At 36.8% G+C, this 22,229-nt stretch overlaps 1 protein-coding gene across 1 annotated transcript in view; it reads left to right on the top strand.

Annotated features, from left to right (window-relative positions):
* Window positions 1-22,229, top strand: part of LOC123550539 (uncharacterized) — a 77,930-nt gene that overhangs the window by 54,272 nt on the left and 1,429 nt on the right. The window contains exons 22-34 of the mRNA XM_053546776.1: window positions 2,151-2,332; window positions 3,579-3,780; window positions 4,699-4,850; window positions 5,098-6,204; window positions 8,326-8,512; window positions 10,973-11,223; window positions 13,944-14,137; window positions 14,613-14,779; window positions 15,196-15,321; window positions 15,602-15,808; window positions 16,757-16,840; window positions 19,896-20,063; window positions 20,487-20,582. Of these exons, the coding sequence (XP_053402751.1) occupies window positions 2,151-2,332; window positions 3,579-3,780; window positions 4,699-4,850; window positions 5,098-6,204; window positions 8,326-8,512; window positions 10,973-11,223; window positions 13,944-14,137; window positions 14,613-14,779; window positions 15,196-15,321; window positions 15,602-15,808; window positions 16,757-16,840; window positions 19,896-20,063; window positions 20,487-20,582 (3,123 nt within the window). The remainder of the gene's footprint in view (window positions 1-2,150; window positions 2,333-3,578; window positions 3,781-4,698; window positions 4,851-5,097; window positions 6,205-8,325; window positions 8,513-10,972; window positions 11,224-13,943; window positions 14,138-14,612; window positions 14,780-15,195; window positions 15,322-15,601; window positions 15,809-16,756; window positions 16,841-19,895; window positions 20,064-20,486; window positions 20,583-22,229) is intronic.

The raw sequence follows: 22,229 nt of genomic DNA, 5'->3' as shown, positions 1-22,229 counted from the left end.
CACCAGGTCAAAGGTCAAGGTGCTGCGGGGGCATTTGTCACCATTAGTGACAGCTCTTGTTCCTGTTATTATTCTTTTCGTATCTCTGAAGAATCTTCACAAAACAGATGACATCGTAATATGATAAACTGTGTTTAAACTTTGCTAATTTTATAACATGGCCTACTAAGTTTTTTTGCCCCCGCCACTCAGTGGAGGGGGCATGTAGATTTGGTATTGTCTGTGTATCGGTCCATCCGAAGTTTATGATATAAATTGATGAAACCTTGCATTAGTCTTAATCATGATATGAACTTGGGCTTCTCCTATTTTTCATCTGGTTCCGCCCCCCCCCCCCCCCCCCCCCATTTCCACAGTTACAGCCCCTGAAATAGTCAAAAATGCACATTTTCACCTTGTGAACTTGCGCACCTTCTATTGTGTCTATTTTGTCTGGCTCTGCCCCCTATTTATAGGGTTATGGCCCCTGAAATAGGCAAAAATGCACATTGTCAACTTGTGACGCACCTAGCTCAGAAAGTGTTTCATATAAATTGATTAAACCTTGCATGAGATTTATCATGATATGAACTTGGGCACCTCCTTTTTTCGTCTGCCTTTGCCCCCTATTTCCAGAGTTACGGCCCCTTAAATAGTAAAAAATGCACATTTTCACCTTGTGACGCACCTAGCTCAAAAAGTTTTTGATATAAATTGATGAAAACTTGCATGAGTCTTTATCATAATATAAACTTGTGCACATATTTTTCGTCTGGCTCCACCCCCTATTTTCAAAGTTATGGCCCCTGAAATAGTCAAAAATGCACATTTTAACCTAATGATGTGCCTAGCTCAAAAATTTGATATAAATTAATGAAATCCTGCATGAGCCTTTATCATGATGTGACCTTGCACACTTGGCATTCTTGAGAATCTTAGCACTTATTATAGAGTTATGGCCCTTGAAATAGCCAAAATAGTGGATTTTTTGTTTGTGATGCTCATAGCTCAAAAAGTATATGGCCTAGAATAATGGATCTTTTATATAAAATATTTGTTGAGGCTATACCCCCTTAAGACTGTAAACAGTTGAATTATTGCCCCTTATTTGTGACATATGTACAGTGGGGGCACTACTTGTGTCCTACAGACACATTCTAGTTGTAAAATTTACATCTTTAGCTTTTAAGTTTGCTGAAAATTATGTAATGCTTAACAAATTTCATTTAAGTTAAAGTTGATTTGTTTTTCATAGAAAAGCATAATAGCCACTTTAATGTGGCACATGATTAAGTATGAAATTTTAGAAAGTTCAGAGACCATCCTAAAAAATAAAGGTTTATGTATATCACCTGTGGGAGCGGCATCTGCTAAAGTTGTCTACTCTCTATCTTGAACAGTTCTTATCCAGTGTTCACCAATCTTGGTCATAGTTCACATTTTGTATGGGCATAATGTCTCAGGCAAGTTTGATAGCCAGCTGGATCCTCTAAGTCTGCCTTGAGTTTAGCCCTTGAATTTCCACAAAAATTGAGTGTTCGCTCTCTAACTTCTGAAGTTCTTATCCAGTGTTCACCATTGTTTTCCAAAATGCTAATGGGCATAATATCTAGATTATCCCAGTCTCTATTGAGTTATGGCCCTCGAATTACTTAAACTTTAAAAAGATGACACTGTCCTCTTGATAACTTAAGCAGTTCTTATCCAATCTTCATTAAACTTAGGCGAATAATCATGGGCATATTGATTTGGCCAAGTTTTATAAGCAGGTGGATAGTCCTTGTTGCTCTGGAGTTATAACCCTTGATGCCCCTTGAATTAATTGAGGACATTTAACATCCAGTATGCTCAGTAAGTAGAATATGTCAAAAATACTTTGCTGTGATGGGCATGATATTATAACAGTTTGCCACTTTTGTTAAACGTAGAATTTGAAGTTTTAAGTGAAAAAACATTTTAGAGAGTTATGTAGCAGCTTAAGTGTACAATCAAACTTGCTGGAGAGACCACAGCTGTTAGGACCACTTGCATTGAGGCACCACTTTTTAAGTTACTTGTTTTTACGAAAATGGTACTTTTCTTCAACTTTTCAGTAATCTCATATTAAGGGTTAACAAACTTCCAAAAATGTAAATTTAATGTTCACTTATATATTTTTCATTTTGTTTCAGACACTTTAAACCTAATTCAGCAGGATATTAACAGCCTTCACCCCTTACTGCTCAACACAGATGATGATGAGGTGAACAGCCAGGTTCACAAACTCTTGTTGAGAATAGGAATCAAACAGTTATCTCCCTTTGATGTGATCAACCACCATATTATCCCAGTCATGAAGTCTGACATTTGGCAGGTAAAAGCATTTGTCTGTTCAAGGAAGAATCCAAGATGGCAAGCATCTCCCCTAAAAGCCTGCAAGCGGTTTTGATAGCTTAAAATAGAGACAAGGGTCATTTTAGTCAAAACTATAACTTAATAGATGGGAACTTAAAAAATTATCAGCTTTGTCAAATTGGTGTTTTTGAAATTTTGCAAATTTGAAAAGTGACATTTAAATATTTACACTCAAACCATGTCAGTTATATATCAGATTGCACCAATTTTCCAAGTGGATTATGCCTACAGACGCCTGTAGGAGCTCTTTGTAAAAACCAAAATGCTGGATACCCCTGCCAGTGACCTGAAGTCACAAGGGGATGAACAAAATGCTGGATACCCCTTCCAGTGACCTGAGGTCACAAGGGGATGAACAAAATGCTGGATACCCCTGCCAGTGACCTGAGGTCACAAGGGGATGAACAAAATGCTAGAGTTTTCCAGGATTTCTAGAAATCCAAGGAAAGAAAATATAAGGAAAATGACTAAGGGTTGCCTAAGTGGGCCAGGATGCTCAAGCCATCAATAATTGCACTGTTCATAACAGTAATATTTTTTTGTGTGCTCTCCCCAGCCCCACGCCCTACCCCCACCCCCGGAATATTTTATGGATGCACTGCCCTGTCTATATGTAAATCAGTCCACCAAATTTGTATAGTGCATATCTCAAAAGGTATTTGACAGAGTCATCAGACCTGACAGGATTGTCATTCAGCATGAGAAGTTGTGCACCTGGTGTTTTAATTGTGACGTAAAATGACCATACTTGAGTTATGGCCCTTGACAGTCAAAAATACGCAATAAAAGAGCCTTAAAATTGATATTGCATGTATCTCGAGAAGTATTTGATGTAGGACTATTAAACATTACAGGAATATTATTCAGCATGTGAATATGTACACCCAGGGTTTTGTTTGAGATTTCTGTCAGTCAGATAAGAGTTATGGCCATTGACATGACAGGATTGTTATATAGCATATGAAGTTTTTGCACCTGATTTTACTCAGCCAGGCCAGAGTTATTACCCCTTGACTTAGTTAAAATACACATGAAGTGCTGAGAAGTTTATGTTGCAGTTATCTTAGTCATTAAACCATGTACAGTGTCGGGGAAGTGGGGACACCAGTATTTTATGGACACACATCCAGTGTAAATCAAACAAAATTCTATATTAGATTTGTTGTAAAACATATATGAGACTAAAACCATGTTGATTTTTGCAGACCAAGTCAAATGAAATGCTAGTTGCCTACTTGATATACATCAAGGAACAAACAGAGAAACAAAATTCTGTCTGCAATATAGAGGAGATCAAAGACGTTGCTATGGTGAAAACCGATCAAGGCTTCAAGAATCCAACCAGAGAACCAGTCCATTTCCCACCAAAATATGGGAACTCAGTCAAGCTGCAAGAAAAGTTTTCTGGTAAGCATTTAGTTTGAAATAAATGAATAATAACATAAACTTAATTTTCAGTATATACAAGTTGGAAATGAGGCATGATGACGAATTACTAAAAATTCACTTGTTTCTAAATTCTGACTGGAAATTTCCACTCGAGATCAACAGTGTATTTAATGAGTCTGCAACCACTGAAATAAATATCGATAGTGTGGAAGTGAGATAAGATGGACTGAATATTTTAAATATCTGCGATGTCAAAGGCCAATAAGGTATATAATGTTTGAATTGTCCATTTGTCGCACTTCTTTGTGTACTTAACTCCCAACAATTTCCATTTAGTTGAAATAAAACTTGGTATACATTATATTTGGAGGGTATGGGCCTACTATCTGAACTTGCATGGCCAATTATTTTTCCTGGAGTTACAGCATTTATTTTGGACTTGATATAAACATGAGAACATTTTGTTCTCAACTTTCCCTACAGTGTCCATTTAATGAATATTAATGTGAATCCCCTGCCTGAAGTGGACATCCACATAAGATAAGGCCCTTTTCTGGAGTTTGAATCAGAACATACTTTACTCCTCCTTTAGTTTCTGTCCAACTGAAATGAAACTTGGTATACATCAACATGAAGTGGACAAAGCACATATTGTCAGGACTTTCATATACAATAATGATATGTCTAAAAACAATGTTTAGGTGGTATAAAGGATGCTTTTTACAGTTGGTTTGTTGATTGGTTGGTCTTTTTGTTGCAAAAAAGTTTATGGAGTGAACTACTTCCCCAGTTTTAAACGGGTTCCAATGAAACTTCATACAACTGATAACCGTGAAGTGCAGTTATGTGTGACTTTGACATTCTCTTTATGCTCCCAATCTTAAATATGTATAAATTTGAACTGAAGTGTTATTTAGAAAATTTGAACTATTGCAGGCTATGACTGGACACTGCTGCATGATTGCTATTTACCTGAGATTTGCTCACAGCCAATGATTGTTAGCTGGATGGAGTTCTTCAAGAAGCTTGGTGTGGAGGAATTCTTGTCTATCAGGCAAACAGAAATACATCTCACGAGAGAAGACGTGGTATGTCATAAAGATGTGATAATGATATAAATTCAGATAAGAACTTTGGTTAACAACCAGGGCTTGTGATTCAAATATGTTTGTAGTTAGTTTCATTGACATTGCAGGTGAATCGGATAGTGTCTTCTTAGTTTTCAAAGATTTGAGTTTACTAGAAATTGTGTTTTAACCCATATTTCCATGTGACTTGCTTTTCTTGACAACCTAGTTACATATTCATGATTTAGCTATGACAAAAATATTTCAGGTCTCCTCACCTTGGAGTGAATACAGTTCTCAGTGGCCAAATGATAAGACAGAGTTTGTCATACATGACTATCACTGTGCCGAGCTGGAGGGACTTATCATGAGGAACCGGATTCCTGCGGGAGACATGTATGCCGATCAAATGAAATATTTATGTACATATCTGGATAAAAACTGGGAAAGCAAATTCTCAAAATACTGTACTACCCATGTTCATGATAAAGATGGAATTCCTATTAAGGAAACATGCACTTCATTCAGTATTTTGCTAAAAACTGCAAAATGGTTGCCAGCAACACAAACCATAACCAGTCAGCGTTGTGACGGGACCCTGTCTCATAAATATGAGACAGTCATGAAGGAACCCTCATGCTTGTATTTACGGTCAGATGCTGTCAAGAAACTCCTCTCAGACAAAGTGCTATACTTGAATGTGCAGATTGCAGGGGAATCGTTTTATCAATTCCTTGGTCTAAAGAATACTGTTTCCATAGAAACGGTGAAGGAATATGTTTTGAAATGGTGTGAAAGAACAACAGAAGGCAGTGCAGCGACGTTATGTACATCACTTGAACACATGAGGAATGTGTACAGTTTCCTAGGTAAAGAATTGAAACGGAAAGAATTTCAAGACTTATTAAGAGAAAAGCCAGTATTCTTTGTGCCAGATAAAAGTTCCAGTCAGACTTACAATAAGTCAGAATGTGTGTCAGGTAAATTGTTGAATAGGAATGAAATTTGGTTTTCAGATAAGACTGGTTTGTTTGATAAATACAGACAAATACTGGAAGAGTTTCATTCTGATATTTGCCGTAAAAGAACTATTGAAGGCTTTTACAGTGATAAGAGTGAACTGGTGGAGCTCTTCAAACAGGAAGGTAAATTAGACCAACAGCCAAAGGTTGAAGAGTATCTGGAACTTTTGTGTCTGCTGTGTAGTACGAGTTCTCCAAAGGATGCAAGGATTTTATCTGATGTGTTGTACATTTTCTCAACAATTGGTCAGGCTCTTGTTACAGGACCAGAAGGTATGCCAGATGAGCAGACAGCAAATATGGCTCTTGATGCACTTAAATCAACTGTGAGGACAACTCTTCAGAAAAAGAAGGTATTGTTAAGTAGATCATTCTATGTAGATTCTTTTGTTAGAGGTTGTTTAAGGTTAAATATACAGTCATTGAAAAATTTAAACTTGTTATTGTTGTAAATTTGTTAACATTACACCTTGGTCTAGTGGTAAGAGTGCCGGCTTTGAGTGTGGGAGGTTGTGGGTACGCTTCCTGGTCCTGCCACACCAAAGACATGAAAAATGATGCCCGAAGGGATGTATTATGTTATACCGCCAGTGTCCGTCTGTCCATCCGTCCGTCCGATAGCAATTTCGTGTCCGCTCTGTAACTCTTGAACCCCTTGAAAGATTTCAAAGAAACTTGACACAAATGTTCACCACTCTGAGACGACGTGCAGAGCGCATGTTTTGGATGTCTCACTTCAAGGTCAAGGTCACACTTAGGGGTCAAAGGTCATATCAGTTTGTTTCGTGTCTGCTCTGTAACTCTTGAACTGCTTGAAGGATTTCAAAGAAACTTGGCACAAATGTTCACCCCACCGAGACCACATGCAGAGCGCATGTTTCAGATGACTAGCTTCAAGGTCAAGGTCCCACTTAAGGGTCAAAGGTCATATAGGACTTTGCTTTGTGTATATTGCTCTGCATTGCAGTGCTCTTGTTTTTATTTGGCAGATCCCTTTTTTGTTCACTTACAATAAATTTTTTGGAATTACTTCCCTTTTATGTTACTATAAATAGCTTATTTTGAAACTTTTTTATTATTGGCCGTAGGGAAAAACTGAGACCACCTTTCTGTGGTACAACATGGATGGTACCTCCAATTTTTAGGTGAGTTTTGACATACCTGTACCTGGTTAGGATTTTTTTGTGGACATAGAATTTTTTTTTGGAATTTCTTCCCTTTGTTGTTCCTGTACTTTGGGCTTCAACAGTCAAGTTCTTTAAATTTTGCTCCCATCCTCTGATGTAACCCTTCGGGCGTATATTGCCCCGCTTGGCGGAGCTCTTGTTTGCTTGCTGCTCAGCATAAAGAAGATAGTTTTAGGACTGGTCAGCCTGGTGTCAGTATTATGTGACCGAGTTTGATGTCATGCCACATGTCTTCAGTATGATATTCCAGTGAGGCAGCATTATAAAGTTGGGCATTGTGCTCTCTGCTACAAGTAGACACTGTCGTTTATATGACTGAAAAAATGTTGAAAAAGACACCAAACCTGGACAGAACACACAATACAACTGCATTTTAGAATTTATCATGCACTCCAATGAAATTTTACTTTTTAAAGAAAAGGAATGGGGCTGTAGAGAGTATCTCGGTACAGAGATAACCATGAGCTAAACCTGAAAGTCAAATACAAGTAATCTTAATCTTTGAGATCGTTGAATTGCAAACTTTTTGAAGAGTGAACCTAATATTAATTATAATTTCCATTCAAGAAGCCTTATTAACCGTGAAACAAATGTATTTTGTGCACTATACCACCCGAGATATTGTTTACCAGAAGTAATCAAAACATAAATTATGTAAAGCTAGTAGTCATTAGTTTTCGATTAGGTAATATCGAAATGCTTGAAAATTATTTCAATTGCGTCACTAAAATTTTTCAAAATATTCCAGTCAAAAATAAATGTTGTCATCTTACTTTCATCAAAGTTAAGTTCTGTAAGTTGAAAATTTGAAAAGATTCCAAGATAACATGACGTCATATTGACTATCTGCAAGTATTGCTGAACAGATATATTGAAATGTGCCAGTAAAATTTTCGCCTTTCTCTAGTGACCTGCATACCTAGACTGATTAGTTTTCAATTTTGCTGATGTTTTGATGACAGAAGTCCTGTTCTTTTAATGACTGTATTTTTTATTAGACTTGGGTACATGAGAACATAAAATACATTTACATTGGCATGAGCAGTTCATTGTTTATTACATTGATTGTGTATTGTTCTTTTAATGAGATTCATGGTTTGATCTGTGAATCGTTGACCCTGACTCATGGACTGGATCGGATTGCTGCATGCCTGACAATTTACAGCTCTAAAAAGGAAATAAGGAAAACTGGATATTAACATTAAAATAAAAGTTTATATTGTCTTGACAAATTATCATTTTGTTACAAGTACCTTGTTAGTATCCTCACTTTACAACATGTTGAAGGTTTTCCCAACAAGCAAACAAGTGTGGGTGAGTGTAGAGGATAAACCTTTGATTGGTGATAATAGAGAATTGGAGAAGATGTTCTGGGACAAACCAGGTGTTCATTTCCTTGATATGGAAGACCAGGCCACAAAGATCCTCAAAGCAAAGAAAGGGAAAGCTAAAGTTAAGAAAGGCACACTTAATGGTATGTTTTTCACTTCTTCTTTAACATTTATACTTGATATTATTGAATCATATATCACCAGAATTTTTAGCTCACCTGAGCAATGCTCAGGTGAGTTTTTCTGATCGCTCGATGTCCGGCGTCTGTCGTCCGTCGTCTGTCGTCTGTCGTCTGTCAACATTTAGCTTGTGTATGCGATAGAGGCTGTATTTTTCAATTAATCTTCATGAGTATTGGTCAGAATGATAACCTTGATGAAATCTAGGCCGAGTTCGAAAATGGGTCATCTCGGGTCAAAAACTAGGTCACTAGGTCAAATCAAAGAAAAACCTTGTGTATGCGATAGAGGCTGTATTTTTCAATTGATCTTCATGAATATTGGTCAGAATGATAACCTTGATGAAATCTAGGCCGAGTTCGAAAATGGGTCATCTCGGGTCAAAAACTAGGTCACTAGGTCAAATCAAAGAAAAACCTTGTGTATGCGATAGAGGCTGTATTTTTCAATTAATCTTCATGAATATTGGTCAGAATGATAACCTTGATGAAATCTAGGCCGAGTTTGAAAATGGGTCATCTTGGGTCAAAAACTAGGTCACTAGGTCAAATCAAAGAAAAACCTTGTGTATGCGATAGAGGCTGTATTTTTCAATTGATCTACATGAGTATTGGTCAGAATGATTGCCTTGATGAAATCTAGGCCGAGTTCGAAAATGGGTCATCTCGGGCCAAAAACTAGGTCACTAGGTCAAATCAAAGAAAAACCTTGTGTATGCGATAGAGGCGGTATTTTTCAATTGATCTTCATGAGTTTTGGTCAGAATGATTACCTTGATGAAATCTAGGCCGAGTTCGAAAATGGGTCATCTCGGGTCAAAAACTAGGTCACTAGGTCAAATTAAGGAAAAACCTTGTGTATGCGATAGAGGCTGTATTTTTCAATTGAGCTTCATGAATATTGGTCAGAATGATTGCCTTGATGAAATCTAGGCCGAGTTCGAAAATGGGTCATCTCAGGTCAAAAACTAGGTCACTAGGTCAAATCAAAGAAAAACCTTGTGTATGTGATAGAGGCTGTATTTTTCAATTATTCTTCATGAATATTGGTCAGAATGATAACCTTGATAAAATCTAGGCCGAGTTCGAAAATGGGTCATCTCGGGTTAAAAACTAGGTCACTAGGTCAAATCAAAGAAAAACCTTGTGTATGCGATAGAGGCTGTATTTTTCAATTGATCTTCATGAATATTGGTCAGAATGATTGCCTTGATGAAATCTAGGCCGAGTTCGAAAATGGGTCATCTAGGTTCAAAAACTAGGTCACTAGGTCAAATCAAAGAAAAACCTTGTGTATGGGATAGAGGCGGTATTTTTCAATTGATCTTCATGAATTTTGGTCAGAATGATTGCCTTGATGAAATCTAGGCCGAGTTCGAAAATGGGTCATCTCGGGTCAAAAACTAGGTCACTAGGTCAAATTAAGGAAAAACCTTGTGTATGCGATAGAGGCTGTATTTTTCAACTGATCTTCATGAAATTTAGCCAGAATGATTACCTTGATAAAATCTAGGCCGAGTTCGAAAATGGGTCATCTGGGCTCAAAAACTAGGTCACTAGGTCAAATCGAAGAAAAACATTGTGTATGCAATAGAGGATGTAGTTTTCAATTGATCTTCATGAAATTTGATCAGAGTGATTGCCTTGATGAAATCTAGGTCGAGTTTGAATATGGGTTATCTGAGGTCAAAAACTAGGTCACTAGGTCAAATTAAAGAAAAATCTTGTGTATGCGATAGAGACTGTTTTTTTCAATTGATTTTTATGAAATTTGGTCAGGATGATTGCCTTAATGAAATCTTGGTTGAATTTGAATATGGGTCATCCGAGGTCAAAAGCTAGGTCACTTGGTCAAATCAAAGAAAAAACTTGCGTATGTGATAGAGGCTGTATTTTTCAATTGATCTTCATGAATTTTGGTCAGAATGATTGCCTTGATAAAATCTAGGTCGAGTTTGAACATGGGTCATCTAGGGTCAAAAACTAGGTCATATCTAAGAAAATGCTTGTTTTATCGCAAGAGACCAATTTTTTGGTCCAATCTTAATGAAAATTGGTCAGAATATTTGTTTCCATGATCACTAGGTCAAACATGTTTTACACTGTTACGGTGTATTTCTTAGGTGAGCGACCTAGGGCCATCTTGGCCCTCTTGTTGGTAAAATGATTTCTTCTAAATGTGATCATACTGAAACATTAATCAAGTTGAACAATTAGTTGGTCAAACTTAGGTGAATAAAACATGAACAGTGTGCATCAGTTTGAGTCAGGTATTATTTTGCTTGATCGCATACTATGCATCAAATGCATCTTCTTCTAGCTTTTATTGGCTGTCATGTAAAACTATGTGGAATCTACACATATAATACCTTGAGACATTTTGAAAACATTCATTACCTATTTTAAAACAAAATTGATTTACAGTATTTGACAGTCAGAGACATCAAGAATGGATAGATGAAGTGGTTGAAGTTTGCGGTATCAAGAAGTTAAGTGAAGTTCTGGACATCGAGCCGACCCCCGACATGATAGAACCGTGTAAAGATCTACAGCTGTACTTCAGTAAGATTATACCATACATACAGCAATATTTGATGGCAAGATACAGTGACGTGTACCAGGAGCTAGAACAGATCAAAACAAAGGACATGCTGAAAGATGCAAAATTCTTTCAGGTGAGTTCGATAATTGTGTAGATTGCATAATTTTTAGTTTGGATTTATTTTGCCATTTGAAGGTTGTAATTCATTTGAAATAAATTTGGAGATGCTACAATCCATTTGAAATAGATTTGGAGATACAACCATTTCACTAAGACTTCCATGATGGGGTGGTTAAGGTCGCTAACTCTGAACCACTTGCACCTCACTGATACAGGCTGGAAACCTTGCCTGGGGTATAGAATCCTTTATTTGAGGAAGACATCCAGCTGGCTTATGGAAGGTTGGTGGTTCTATACCAAGGTGGAAGAGGGGCACCTGGAGTCTTTCTTCACCAACAAAAGCTGGAAAATTCACCATATAACCTTGTGTTGATATGACACAAAATCCAACAAAATAAACAAAAAAACAACAGTTTAAACATAAGCCCATGATATACTGTTTGTTGTCAGACTTTTTGCAAGAAGTTTGCATCTTCAGTATTTAGAAAATAAAAGAAAACCAGTCGGTTACCAAGATAAGATTTAGAAAAAATCCCATAAACTTAGAATTATTAGTCCCCTACTGGTTGAAAACCAGTTTCGGGGACTATAGGAATGCGCTTTTCCGTCATTCTGTCATTCCGTCATTCTGTCATTCCGTCCGTTCGCAATTTCGTGTCCGGTCCATAACTCTTTTATCCATGAAGGGATTTTAATATTACTTGGCACAAATGTTCCCCATGATGAGACGACGTGTCATGCACAAGACCCGGACCCCTAGCTTAAAGGTCAAGGTCACAATTGGAGGTCCAAGGTCAACAGGGCTTTTTTCCTGTCCGGTCCATAACTCTCCCATCCATGAAGGGATTTTAATATCACTTGGCACAATTGTACCTCATATAAGATGATTTTTCATGCACAACTTTGAGACCCCTAGCTCAAAGGTTCAAGGTCAAACTTAGAAAGTCAAATGTTAACATGGCATGAACAGGGTCTGTTTCGTGTCCGGTCCATAACTCTTTCATCCATGATGAAATTTTTTAATATTACTTGTCACAAGTGTTTCCAGATGAGACGACGTGTCATGCCAAAACCTGCACCCCTAGCTCAAAGGTCAAGGTCACAATTTTGAGGTCAAAGGTCAACAGGGTTTTTTTTCCTGTCCAGTCCATAACTCTCCCTTCTATGAAGGGATTTAATATCAATTGGCACAATTGTACCTCATAATAAGACGATGTGTCGTGCACAACTTTCAGACTCCTAGCTCAAAGGTCAAGGTCACACTTAGCAGCATATGTTAACATGTCTTTAAACAGGGTCTTTTTTCCTGTCCGGTCCATAACTGTGTCATTCATTAAGGGATTTCAATATTACTTAGCACAGGTGTTCCCCATGATGAGACAACATGTCATGTGCAAATCCCGGAGCCTTGCTCAAAGGTCAAGGTCACCATTGGGGGTCAAATGTCAATAGGGCTTTTTCCTGTCTGGTTCCATAACCCCTGCCACCATGAAGGATTTTGATATTATTTGGGCACAAATGTTTCCCCATGATGAGGCAACATTTCATGCGAAAAACCCCGGGACCCCTAGCTCAAAGGTAAAGGGTCACAATTTGGAGGCCAAAGGTCAATGGGTTTTTTTTCCCTGTCCGGTCCAGAACTTTGTCATCCATCAAGGATTACAATATTACTTGGCATAAATGTTCCCCATGATAAGACAATGTGTCATGCGCAAAACCCAGAACCCTAGCTTTAAGGTCAAGGTCACACTTTGAGATAAAAGGGCCCAATAGATTTTTTTTCCTGTCCGGTCTATAACTTTGTCATGCAAAACAGGATTTAAATATCATTGGCACAAACTTTTCCCCTGGATGAGACAACATGTTGTGCGCAAACCCCCGGGCTCTAGGTCTAAGGTCAAGGTCATACCTAGAGGTCAAATTCAAGAATGACTTTGTCTGGAGCATTTCTTCTTTATGCATTGAGGGGTTTTTAATGTAACTTGGCACAAATGTTCACCACTATGAGACGAATTGCCGCGTGCCAGAACCAGGCCCTGGGTCTAAGGTCAAGGTCATACCAGAGGTTAAAGGTCAAATTCAAGAATGACTTTGTCCGGGAGCATTTCTTCTTAAAGCATGGAGGGATTTTGATGTAACTTGGCAGAAAATTCACCACTATGAGGCACACTTTTTTTAGAATTATGTCCCTTTGTTGTTACTATAAATAGATTATATTGTAACTTTTTTATTACTGGCCGTAGGGAAAAATTGAGACCACTTTTCTGTGGTACAACTGTACGGTACCCCAAAATTTTTTAGGTGTATTTTGATCTATCTCTACCGGGTAAAGAGTTCCTTTGGGTGGGCTTATATTTTATAAAATTTTTTTTATTTTTTTTTTAGGGTTAATTTCACTTGTTGTTACTATAAATAACTTTTATGATAACTTTTGTATGATCGGCTAAAAAAATTCCAAATGAAAACAACTGTACGTTTTTTATATATGCAAATTTTAATCCAAGTGCTTTGTTATATTATATTGTATATATAGTACAATATTGTTTATACATCATTGACAGATATCAGTTCATTATGTTATACTGCAGTAGAGAAAATTAGGTGCCTTCCAGTAGGGGACTTTGTATTGCATGGCAATACTTCATTCACTTGTTTCTTCCTATTTCTTTAGGTATTAGTTGAACACTATACAATTCTCTTGTCTGATGTTTCATTTTGATTTTTTTGCAACAGGCCGGCAAGCTTGAAGTAAGTTACTGGTTAACATCAATGACCAAAGACACATTTGTTGTACAAGAAGTGAAGTGTAACATAACACCACCCGAGTTCTATTTCCATAAAGATCACGTCGCCGCTGTATCTGAGATAAATAAAGAAGTAGCTAAATATTTCAGCCGTGGAGATAGCGAGTGTAATACTGCTCTCAGGTTTGTATCTTCTACAACAATTTATTTCTGTAAAGATCACCTCACAACTATGTCTTAGGTAATTTGTTTTCATAGTGTAAAAAATCATAAGGTTGATTATAGACTGAATAATTAATGTCTTTACAAATGGAAACATATTTATTAATTAAATGGGTTCATTTATCCTGGTCATTTAAAACTTCTAATCAACAGTTACTGACTTATAGAAAAAATGTCTGTAGATAAGTTTTATGATATACAAGGTCTTGACATGGATGGATGTCAGATCAGAACAAGTTTGTCCAATGGTAGCTTCTCCAGTAGTTTAAGTTTTGAGCAACCCCAATGCAAGACAGTGATGCTCTTGGCTCTCTACCAATATATAAAGGAGGAGGGGGACTTACTGACTGGCAGGGAGATAAATATTCTATTAGCAAATTGAATGTGAAAGGGACATGTTAGGAAAAAATATAATATTTAAATGACTTGTTTTCAGATCATTTCTGTCAGAGTGTTCAAATATAATATCAGGAGTAACTGCAGAAACTATTGAAGCAGTTCTACAGAGGCATGAAGCAGATGGTATAGAGGTAGCAGATGATGAAAAATGGGTGGTAGAACCACCACTTATAGAAATACCAGTAGAAACACCACCTGAGCCAGGTAAATTAAACGTTTTTCTGTAATCATTCAAATCTTGCTTATTTGCTGCTCTGAAAAGCTATTTATCTTTTTCTTAATTGTTCAGTGCAGAATAGGATCTTTACGGAAATTTAAGGAAAATATGAATTCATAGTAATTCAGTTTATTGTAGCTTTGCAAGAAAAAGCAGTGAAATTGTCATTAATGTTTTTCGTTTAAGAATTTTATTCATTGTCAGTTTACAATAGCCATAGTTTAGTACTGACAATCAATAGATTTTGAATCCTGGTCTTGTGCGAATAAAGCAGTAGCAATTTGATCTGTGCCTCTATTTGAAGTGATCAGATGTCTTCAGTGAACCAGAACCTATAGAATCTATTAACTTCCTTTCATTGAAATATTAAATACTGATCAGACAACTTCCATTGATTTTACAGAAGAAGAAGAAGCTGTAGTTGAAACTGAAGTTCAGCAGGAGACAGGACCTGAAGTTAAACGAGAAGAGCCGTTTGAGATGAGACATTGGCCACCTGTAGGAGACCACAGGAACATACATCAAGGAGGTATAGGCTATTAGCAGCAACTGTTTATTTGTAATGTCTGAGACAGTTTTCATATTGTCAGCATTGCCATGTTTGTATAAGTTTGGATGCACAAACATATCCAGAAGCTATAGTATATTAGGTGTATATCCACTTTTAATACTCAAAATCCAACAGGATCATTACTGTTGAAATGATTTCCACACATTATAGCAATTGGAAAGTAAAATCATTTTTGTTGGGACATGTATCAAATTGAATCCAAGTTAGATAAAAAAAGTGTTGGTACTGTATTTATTAGGTACACAGGATAGAATCTCGAAAGGTCGGTTACCTAGGGAAGCGCATGAGTATAGACAGTCACTTAGGAATCTTCCGACAAACATCAGGCTTGTTGACAAAGAGGAATATGGGGAGACAGTTGATAGCACTGAATCAGGGACCAAAGATAATGAATCCAAAAACAAATTGAATGAGTCTGATGAAGACACTGATAGAATAGAGAGAAGTAAGACAGTTTTTAAAATGATTAAAATGTTTTTGTTCTTCTTCATAATGTTATAGTGTTAGAATGTTCAAATTTCATAGTATATATCTGTAAAAATGTGTTTTATATTACCATTTTGAGAAGTAGAGAAATAGAGAAGATATGCAAATTAAATTAGGTATTGAAAGAATACTAGGATATCAGTCAGAATCAAACTAATATCTTGATTTCATCAATTTGACTTATAAGTCCATCCAGTCATAGAGATTCTGGAGATTCTATGCTCTGTAAATTACCTGATCACTAGATGCTTTTGTTCTTTACTTATTATGTCTCCCACCACACAGTGGTGTGGGAGACATATTGATTTACTCCAGTCTGTGTGTGTGTCTGTCTGTCTGTCTGTGTGTCTGTGTCTGTGTGTGTGTGTGTGTGTGTGTGTCTGTCTGTCTGTCTGTCTGTCACAAAGCTTGTCCGCACTCTAAGTCAAACATTTCTCACCCGATCTTCACCAAACTTGAACCAAATGTGTCTGACCATAAGACCTTGGCCAAGTTCGATAACTAGCCAAATCGGCCCAGGCACTTAGGAATTATGGCACTTGAATTACCGAAAAATCCTCGGAGCGCATGCGCTTTCGTGCACCCAAACCGTACCCTATACTACTTTTATTAGTAGTATAGGGTACGTTTTGGGTGCAAGAAAGCGCATGCACAAGTAGTATAGGGTACATTTTGGGTCCAAGAAAGCGCAGACTGACTTACTATTTAGGTGATTAGGCAGTTGTGGGAGACATGCGCTTTTCTCAAAAGCATCTCTAGTTGACATTGATGTCTTTGTTACTTGAGGTTTGTAATATTGATCAGTATATTGGCAAGGTTTCTCTTTAGTTTTTTGTTAGGAAGATTATGAATGTGTATGTATTGTAATTGTGAGAATATTCTGTTAAATGTCGATACTTTTTCACAGGGAAAAGGAAGCTGTCAAGTTGCGACGAGGAAGGAAGTGTCAAGCGACAGTCTAAGGAAGGTCGAAGAGAATATATACATGATGGTACATGATTTCATACTCATTAAAAGATACTAAGCATTGTCATTTCTCTACAATATAAAAACTTCTCTTTCATATTTTTAGCTCACCTGTCATGTAGTGTCAAGGTGAGCTTTTGTGATCGCCCGTCGTCAGTCCGTCCGTCGTCTGTTCATAATTTCTTGTGAACACGATAGAGACCACATTTTGCAATCAATTTTAATCAAACTTGCACACAATTTGTATTGGCATAATACCGTGGTTTGTTTCGAAAACCAGATCCAATCATGGGTTCCAGAGTTACGGCCCCTCAAAGGGCCAAAATTTGCTATTTTGGCTTGTGAACACTATAGAGACCATATTTTGCAATTGATTTTAATAAAACTTCCACACAACTTGTATTGGCATAATATCTCAGCTCCTTTCAAAAAGTGGCAAGATCCCATCATGGGTTCCAGAGTTATGGCTTCATTTATGGTTACATTTGATAGAAACGTGCAAAATATCTTTAACAACAATAGATCTTGGATTCTATGCTGAATCTTGCAGATCCAATCATAGGTTCTGAAGTTACAGCCCCTGATGGACCCCTGAGAGAGCCAAAATTTGTTAATTTTTACCTTGTGAACATGATAGATGACATTTTACATTAGATTTTAACCACACTTACATACAACTTAAGTCACAATAAGATCTTGGTTCCTTTAGATAACTGGTTAGATTCCATCATGTGTTCTAGAGTTAATGCCCCTGAAAGGGGCAAATATTTCAATTTTGTCCTTTCAGCCATATAGAGGTTTCATTGATGCTTTGATTTGATACAAACTTGCACAGAATGTTTATCTTGATAATGTATAGGATAAGTTCGAAACTAGGTCATGTGGGGTCAAAAACTAGGTCACCAGGTCAAATCAAAGGAAAAGCTGTTAACACCATAGAGGCCACATTTATGACCGACCCTATCTTCATGAAACTTGGTCTGAATATTTATCTTGATGTTTCCTATACCAGTTTCAAAACTGGGTCATATGGGTTCAAAAACTAGGTCACGGTTAAATGAAAGGAAAAGCTTGTTAACACTATTGAAGCCACATTTATAGCCCTATCTTCATGGAACTTGGTCAGAATGTTCCTCTTGATGATTCCTAGACCAAGTTTGCTAGGTCACCCGCTTAAATCAAAAGAAATGCTTGTTAACACTCTAGAGGCCATATTTTTGACCCTGTCTTCATGAAACTTGGTCAGAATGTTTATCTTGATGATTCGTATGCCAAGTCTGAAACTGGATCATGTGGGGTCAAAAACTAGGTCACCACTCAAATCAAAGGAAAAGCTTGTTAACACTGTAAAGGCCACATTTATGACCCTATCTTCATGAAACTTGGTCAGAATGTTTATCTTGATGATTCCAAGGCCAAGTTTAACAGGTGAGTGATATAGGGATATCATGACCCTCTTGTAAAAATATCAGTTGTCTTTTTAAAAATGAGAACAATGAGCAAAAACAATCAGTAGCCGCGTGTCTAGAATGCAGCCTCTCCAAAACCTTACAACAGTCTATGTATGATTGGGCAGATGATTGTTTTTTTTACACAAAAATACATTGATGTAAAATAGTTAACAATAGAAACAAAACAGAGGAACACAGTGGGGCTCATTCTATGAACAGTCAAAAGCTAAAACACAACTGGCGAGTTTAAACTGGTTTTATTGTATGCAACAAACCTACCTTTCTCTGAAAACATTCTGCTCCCCCGCCCTCCCCCCTTCCCCCCACACACACCACTAAGTCACAGGACAGTGTGAACCACTAGGTAAATACCAGACACACAATGCTAACAGAATGAACAACATGTAAGACAGCTTGCATGAGCCTAAAACATTATTCCTGCCGGATAGCTAAGGTCATTTACTTCAAATCACTTCCTGTTCACCACTGTGTGATCAATTCCTGTTCACCACAGTGTGATCACTTCCTGTTCACCACTGTGTGATCACTTCCTGTTCACCACTGTGTGTTTGAAACTTCACTTGGGGTGTAGAATTCATTCATCTCACAGGATTATAGAATGCTTGTGGTTCTACCTATACTGTAAAATCATTTAATTTCGTGGGCATCAAATTTCGTGGTTTTGGTCAAAACGGCAATTTCGTTGGGATATGAATTCGTGGATTTCAAATTTTGAATATAAAATGAATGGAAATTTTACGTTTTCGTTGGGATTAAATTTCGTGGATTGACTCAACCACGAAATCCACGAAAATTAGTCCCCCACGAATATTAATGATTTCACAGTATTTGTGTTTGTGCTTAAAAAATGCACTCGCTCTGGGTTTCACCAGTCTTCATCATCAAAAAATAGAAAAATGCCATATGACAAATTGTGTAAGTGTCAAGTATCACATATTTTCTTGTGGCAGTCCATTTATGCAACATTTTCACATGCAACCCCTTTCAAAGAAGATGCATTTTATGGTTCTGCTAATTGTCTGCTTGTTTATAGACCATTTGATTTTCAAATAATTTAATCTACAGTAGTCAAAGGATGCCTGAGGTCAGTATTGTTTTGTTTTGTTTTGGGGTCAGTAGGTCAAAGGTCAAGATCACAATGACATTTAGACTGAAGACAGTTTCTGCTAAGTAAATAATGAATACTTTGGCCTATGATAGTCAAACTTGAGAGGAAGATGGCTTGTGGTCATTTGAAGATTGCCTGTATTCATTAGATGACTCTCATTATTTTTAAGGTCATTAAGTCATAATCACAGCATGCACAATTACTTACTCTGTTGCCATGGTTAGTGGTATATATATTTTAGAAGCAGCTTTTTTTCCCTTTAATCATTAAAATCTGAATTTTGGAAAGAATAGTTTACGCAAAATACTCAAACTTGCCATTATGCATATTTTAGAGTGCCAGTGCTATACAAACACGCTATGACTTTCACATATTTTACCTAAATGACATTATACTTGCATATATTAGTAACAGTTTTTAGACAATAAAAATCTATTATTAAGAGGGAATACCATTTCTTTCTGCTACTTTTGACTTATTTTGACATATGTATAAAACAGGAAAACACACAGAAGCCAGTGGTGATGAGAGGAGTACAAGAGGCAACAGAGGTGAAGGTCACTACAGGTCAGTAAATATGGAAGGTCAGTCTGGCAGGTTCAGGGATGAAGAAGCTGGCCCTGCATCTAGCAATGAAGAAAGTGGACACAAACCTAAAAATGATGAAGGTTTATTTTAATTTTTCAAACCTTTCAAATAAAACAATTCTTGACTATCAGTTGATGTTGTTTCTATTTTCCAATGTATTCAGACCCTGTAGGAGATAGCACCTGAGGCAATTCAAATTTTGTATAATCATGCCCCATTTCTTCTCAAATCAAAGATAACCAGAGCTGAGACAGACTTTGCTGAGTTAGTAAAAGCAAAAAAAAGTAGAAATTTGAAGAAAAAAAAAACACTTCCAACAAAAGAAATATATTTTGCAGCTAGACTACCAGTAATTCTTCACTTTTACCAAAGTACTCAGCAGAACAAACTTTCTCTAGAACTCTACGAGGATGAATTTGTCATGTTTCAAGTAGTAATTCCTTTTCCAAAATGTGAGTTTCTGCATCAGATATAAAATTAATAATTGATATTGTTACTTCAAGATGATAGTGACAGACAGAAGTTGAAACACAGACAGAATGAAGATGATGATCAACATGATGATAACTACCAATATCAAAGAAGACAACGGAGGAGAGGTTTGTAAATACTTGTATGTCACTTTGTCTGTCATACAGCAATATGAAATATATAAAGGATAAATATATGTACATAAAGAGCTCTTTAAACAAAACAAAAGTAAACAAAAGACTGCTAAAAATTTAGAACTGAAACTATTACTGTGAAATCATTTAATTTCGCTGGCATGAAATTTCGCGCAAACGTGAAAAAGGACTGTTTCGCGCAGGCTTTAATTCGCGCATTTTCAATTTATAAATGAAAAAATAAATTAAAAAATAATAATAGCTCGGTCTTAAATTCGCGCAATGGTTCTAGCGCGTAATACGCGAAAATTCGTCCTACGCGAATAAAAATGATTTCACAGTATACTTTTACTGACTAGATTTGATATTCGAAAATTAATTCATGTTCATTATTTCATTAACTTTCTCACAATTGCATATATATTGCAGTGTGTTTAAACTGGCTCCTTCCCTTATTATGCAAGTAAGCATTACATTCTTCACCTGTAGCAACAAACCAGTCACTTTCTTGAAAGAGGAAGTTTTATCAGTCGATATCAGAAACAAATTTATCAATTGTAGGTTTTTACACGTGGACAGGCTTACATGTAGATGTGCTGTGTAATAACTGTTATCCCTGTAGTTTTTCAAATAATGTCTTTATGTTGTTTAGTGTCTGATTTCCCACAGTTCAGAATTCTCATGCACAGGATACATGTCTGAGATGTTAGATATATTATAGAATATGAACTACGAGTCATGGTAAATCAGAAGATAAAGTACAAGTTTCATCCTAACATTCTCATTAAATTGTGATAAGATGTGCTGAATTTTCTTTGCGCTTAACTTTCTTCATTTGAGTAGTGATGAACCGGATGTCAAGCAACAGTTTGACATCATAATTGACTATGTTTGCTCTTAACTCTGTCATGCAATTTGCTCTTAGCTCTGTCATGCAACAGTTTGACATCATAATAGACATGTATGGTTGCTCTTAGCTCTGTCATGCAATGCACACTTAGCTCTGTCATGCAACAGTTTGACAGCATAATTGACATGAATGTTCACTCTTAGCTCTGTCATGCAACAGTTTGACATCATAATTGACATGAATGTGCGCTCTTAGCTCTGTCATGCAATTCACTCTTAGCTCTGTCATGCAACAGTTTGACATCATAATTGACATGAATGGTTGCTCTTAGCTCTGTCATGCAATTCGCTCTTAGCTCTGTCATGCAACAGTTTGACAGCATAATTGACATGAATGTTCGCTCTTAGCACTGTCATGCAACAGTTTGACATCATAATTGACATGAATGTTCACTCTTAGCTCTGTCATGCAATTCACACTTAGCTCTGTCATGCAACAGTTTGACAGCATAATTGACATGAATGTTTGCTCTTAGCTCTGTCATGCAACAGTTTGATGGCATAATTGACGTGAAAGTTCGCTCTTAGATTTGTCATGCAATTCACTCTTAGCTCTGTCATGCAATTCACTCTTAGCTCTGTCATGCAACAGTTTGACATCATAATTGACATGAATGGTTGCTCTTAGCTCTGTCATGCAATTCGCTCTTAGCTCTGTCATGCAACAGTTTGACAGCATAATTGACATGAATGTTCACTCTTAGCTCTGTCATGCAACAGTTTGACATCATA

This window comes from Mercenaria mercenaria, chromosome 6 (assembly GCF_021730395.1).
Source record: "Mercenaria mercenaria strain notata chromosome 6, MADL_Memer_1, whole genome shotgun sequence".
Lineage (NCBI taxonomy): Eukaryota > Metazoa > Mollusca > Bivalvia > Venerida > Veneridae > Mercenaria > Mercenaria mercenaria.
The sequence above is the reverse complement of the archived record's forward strand: the minus strand, read 5'-3'. Positions and strand labels throughout refer to the sequence as shown.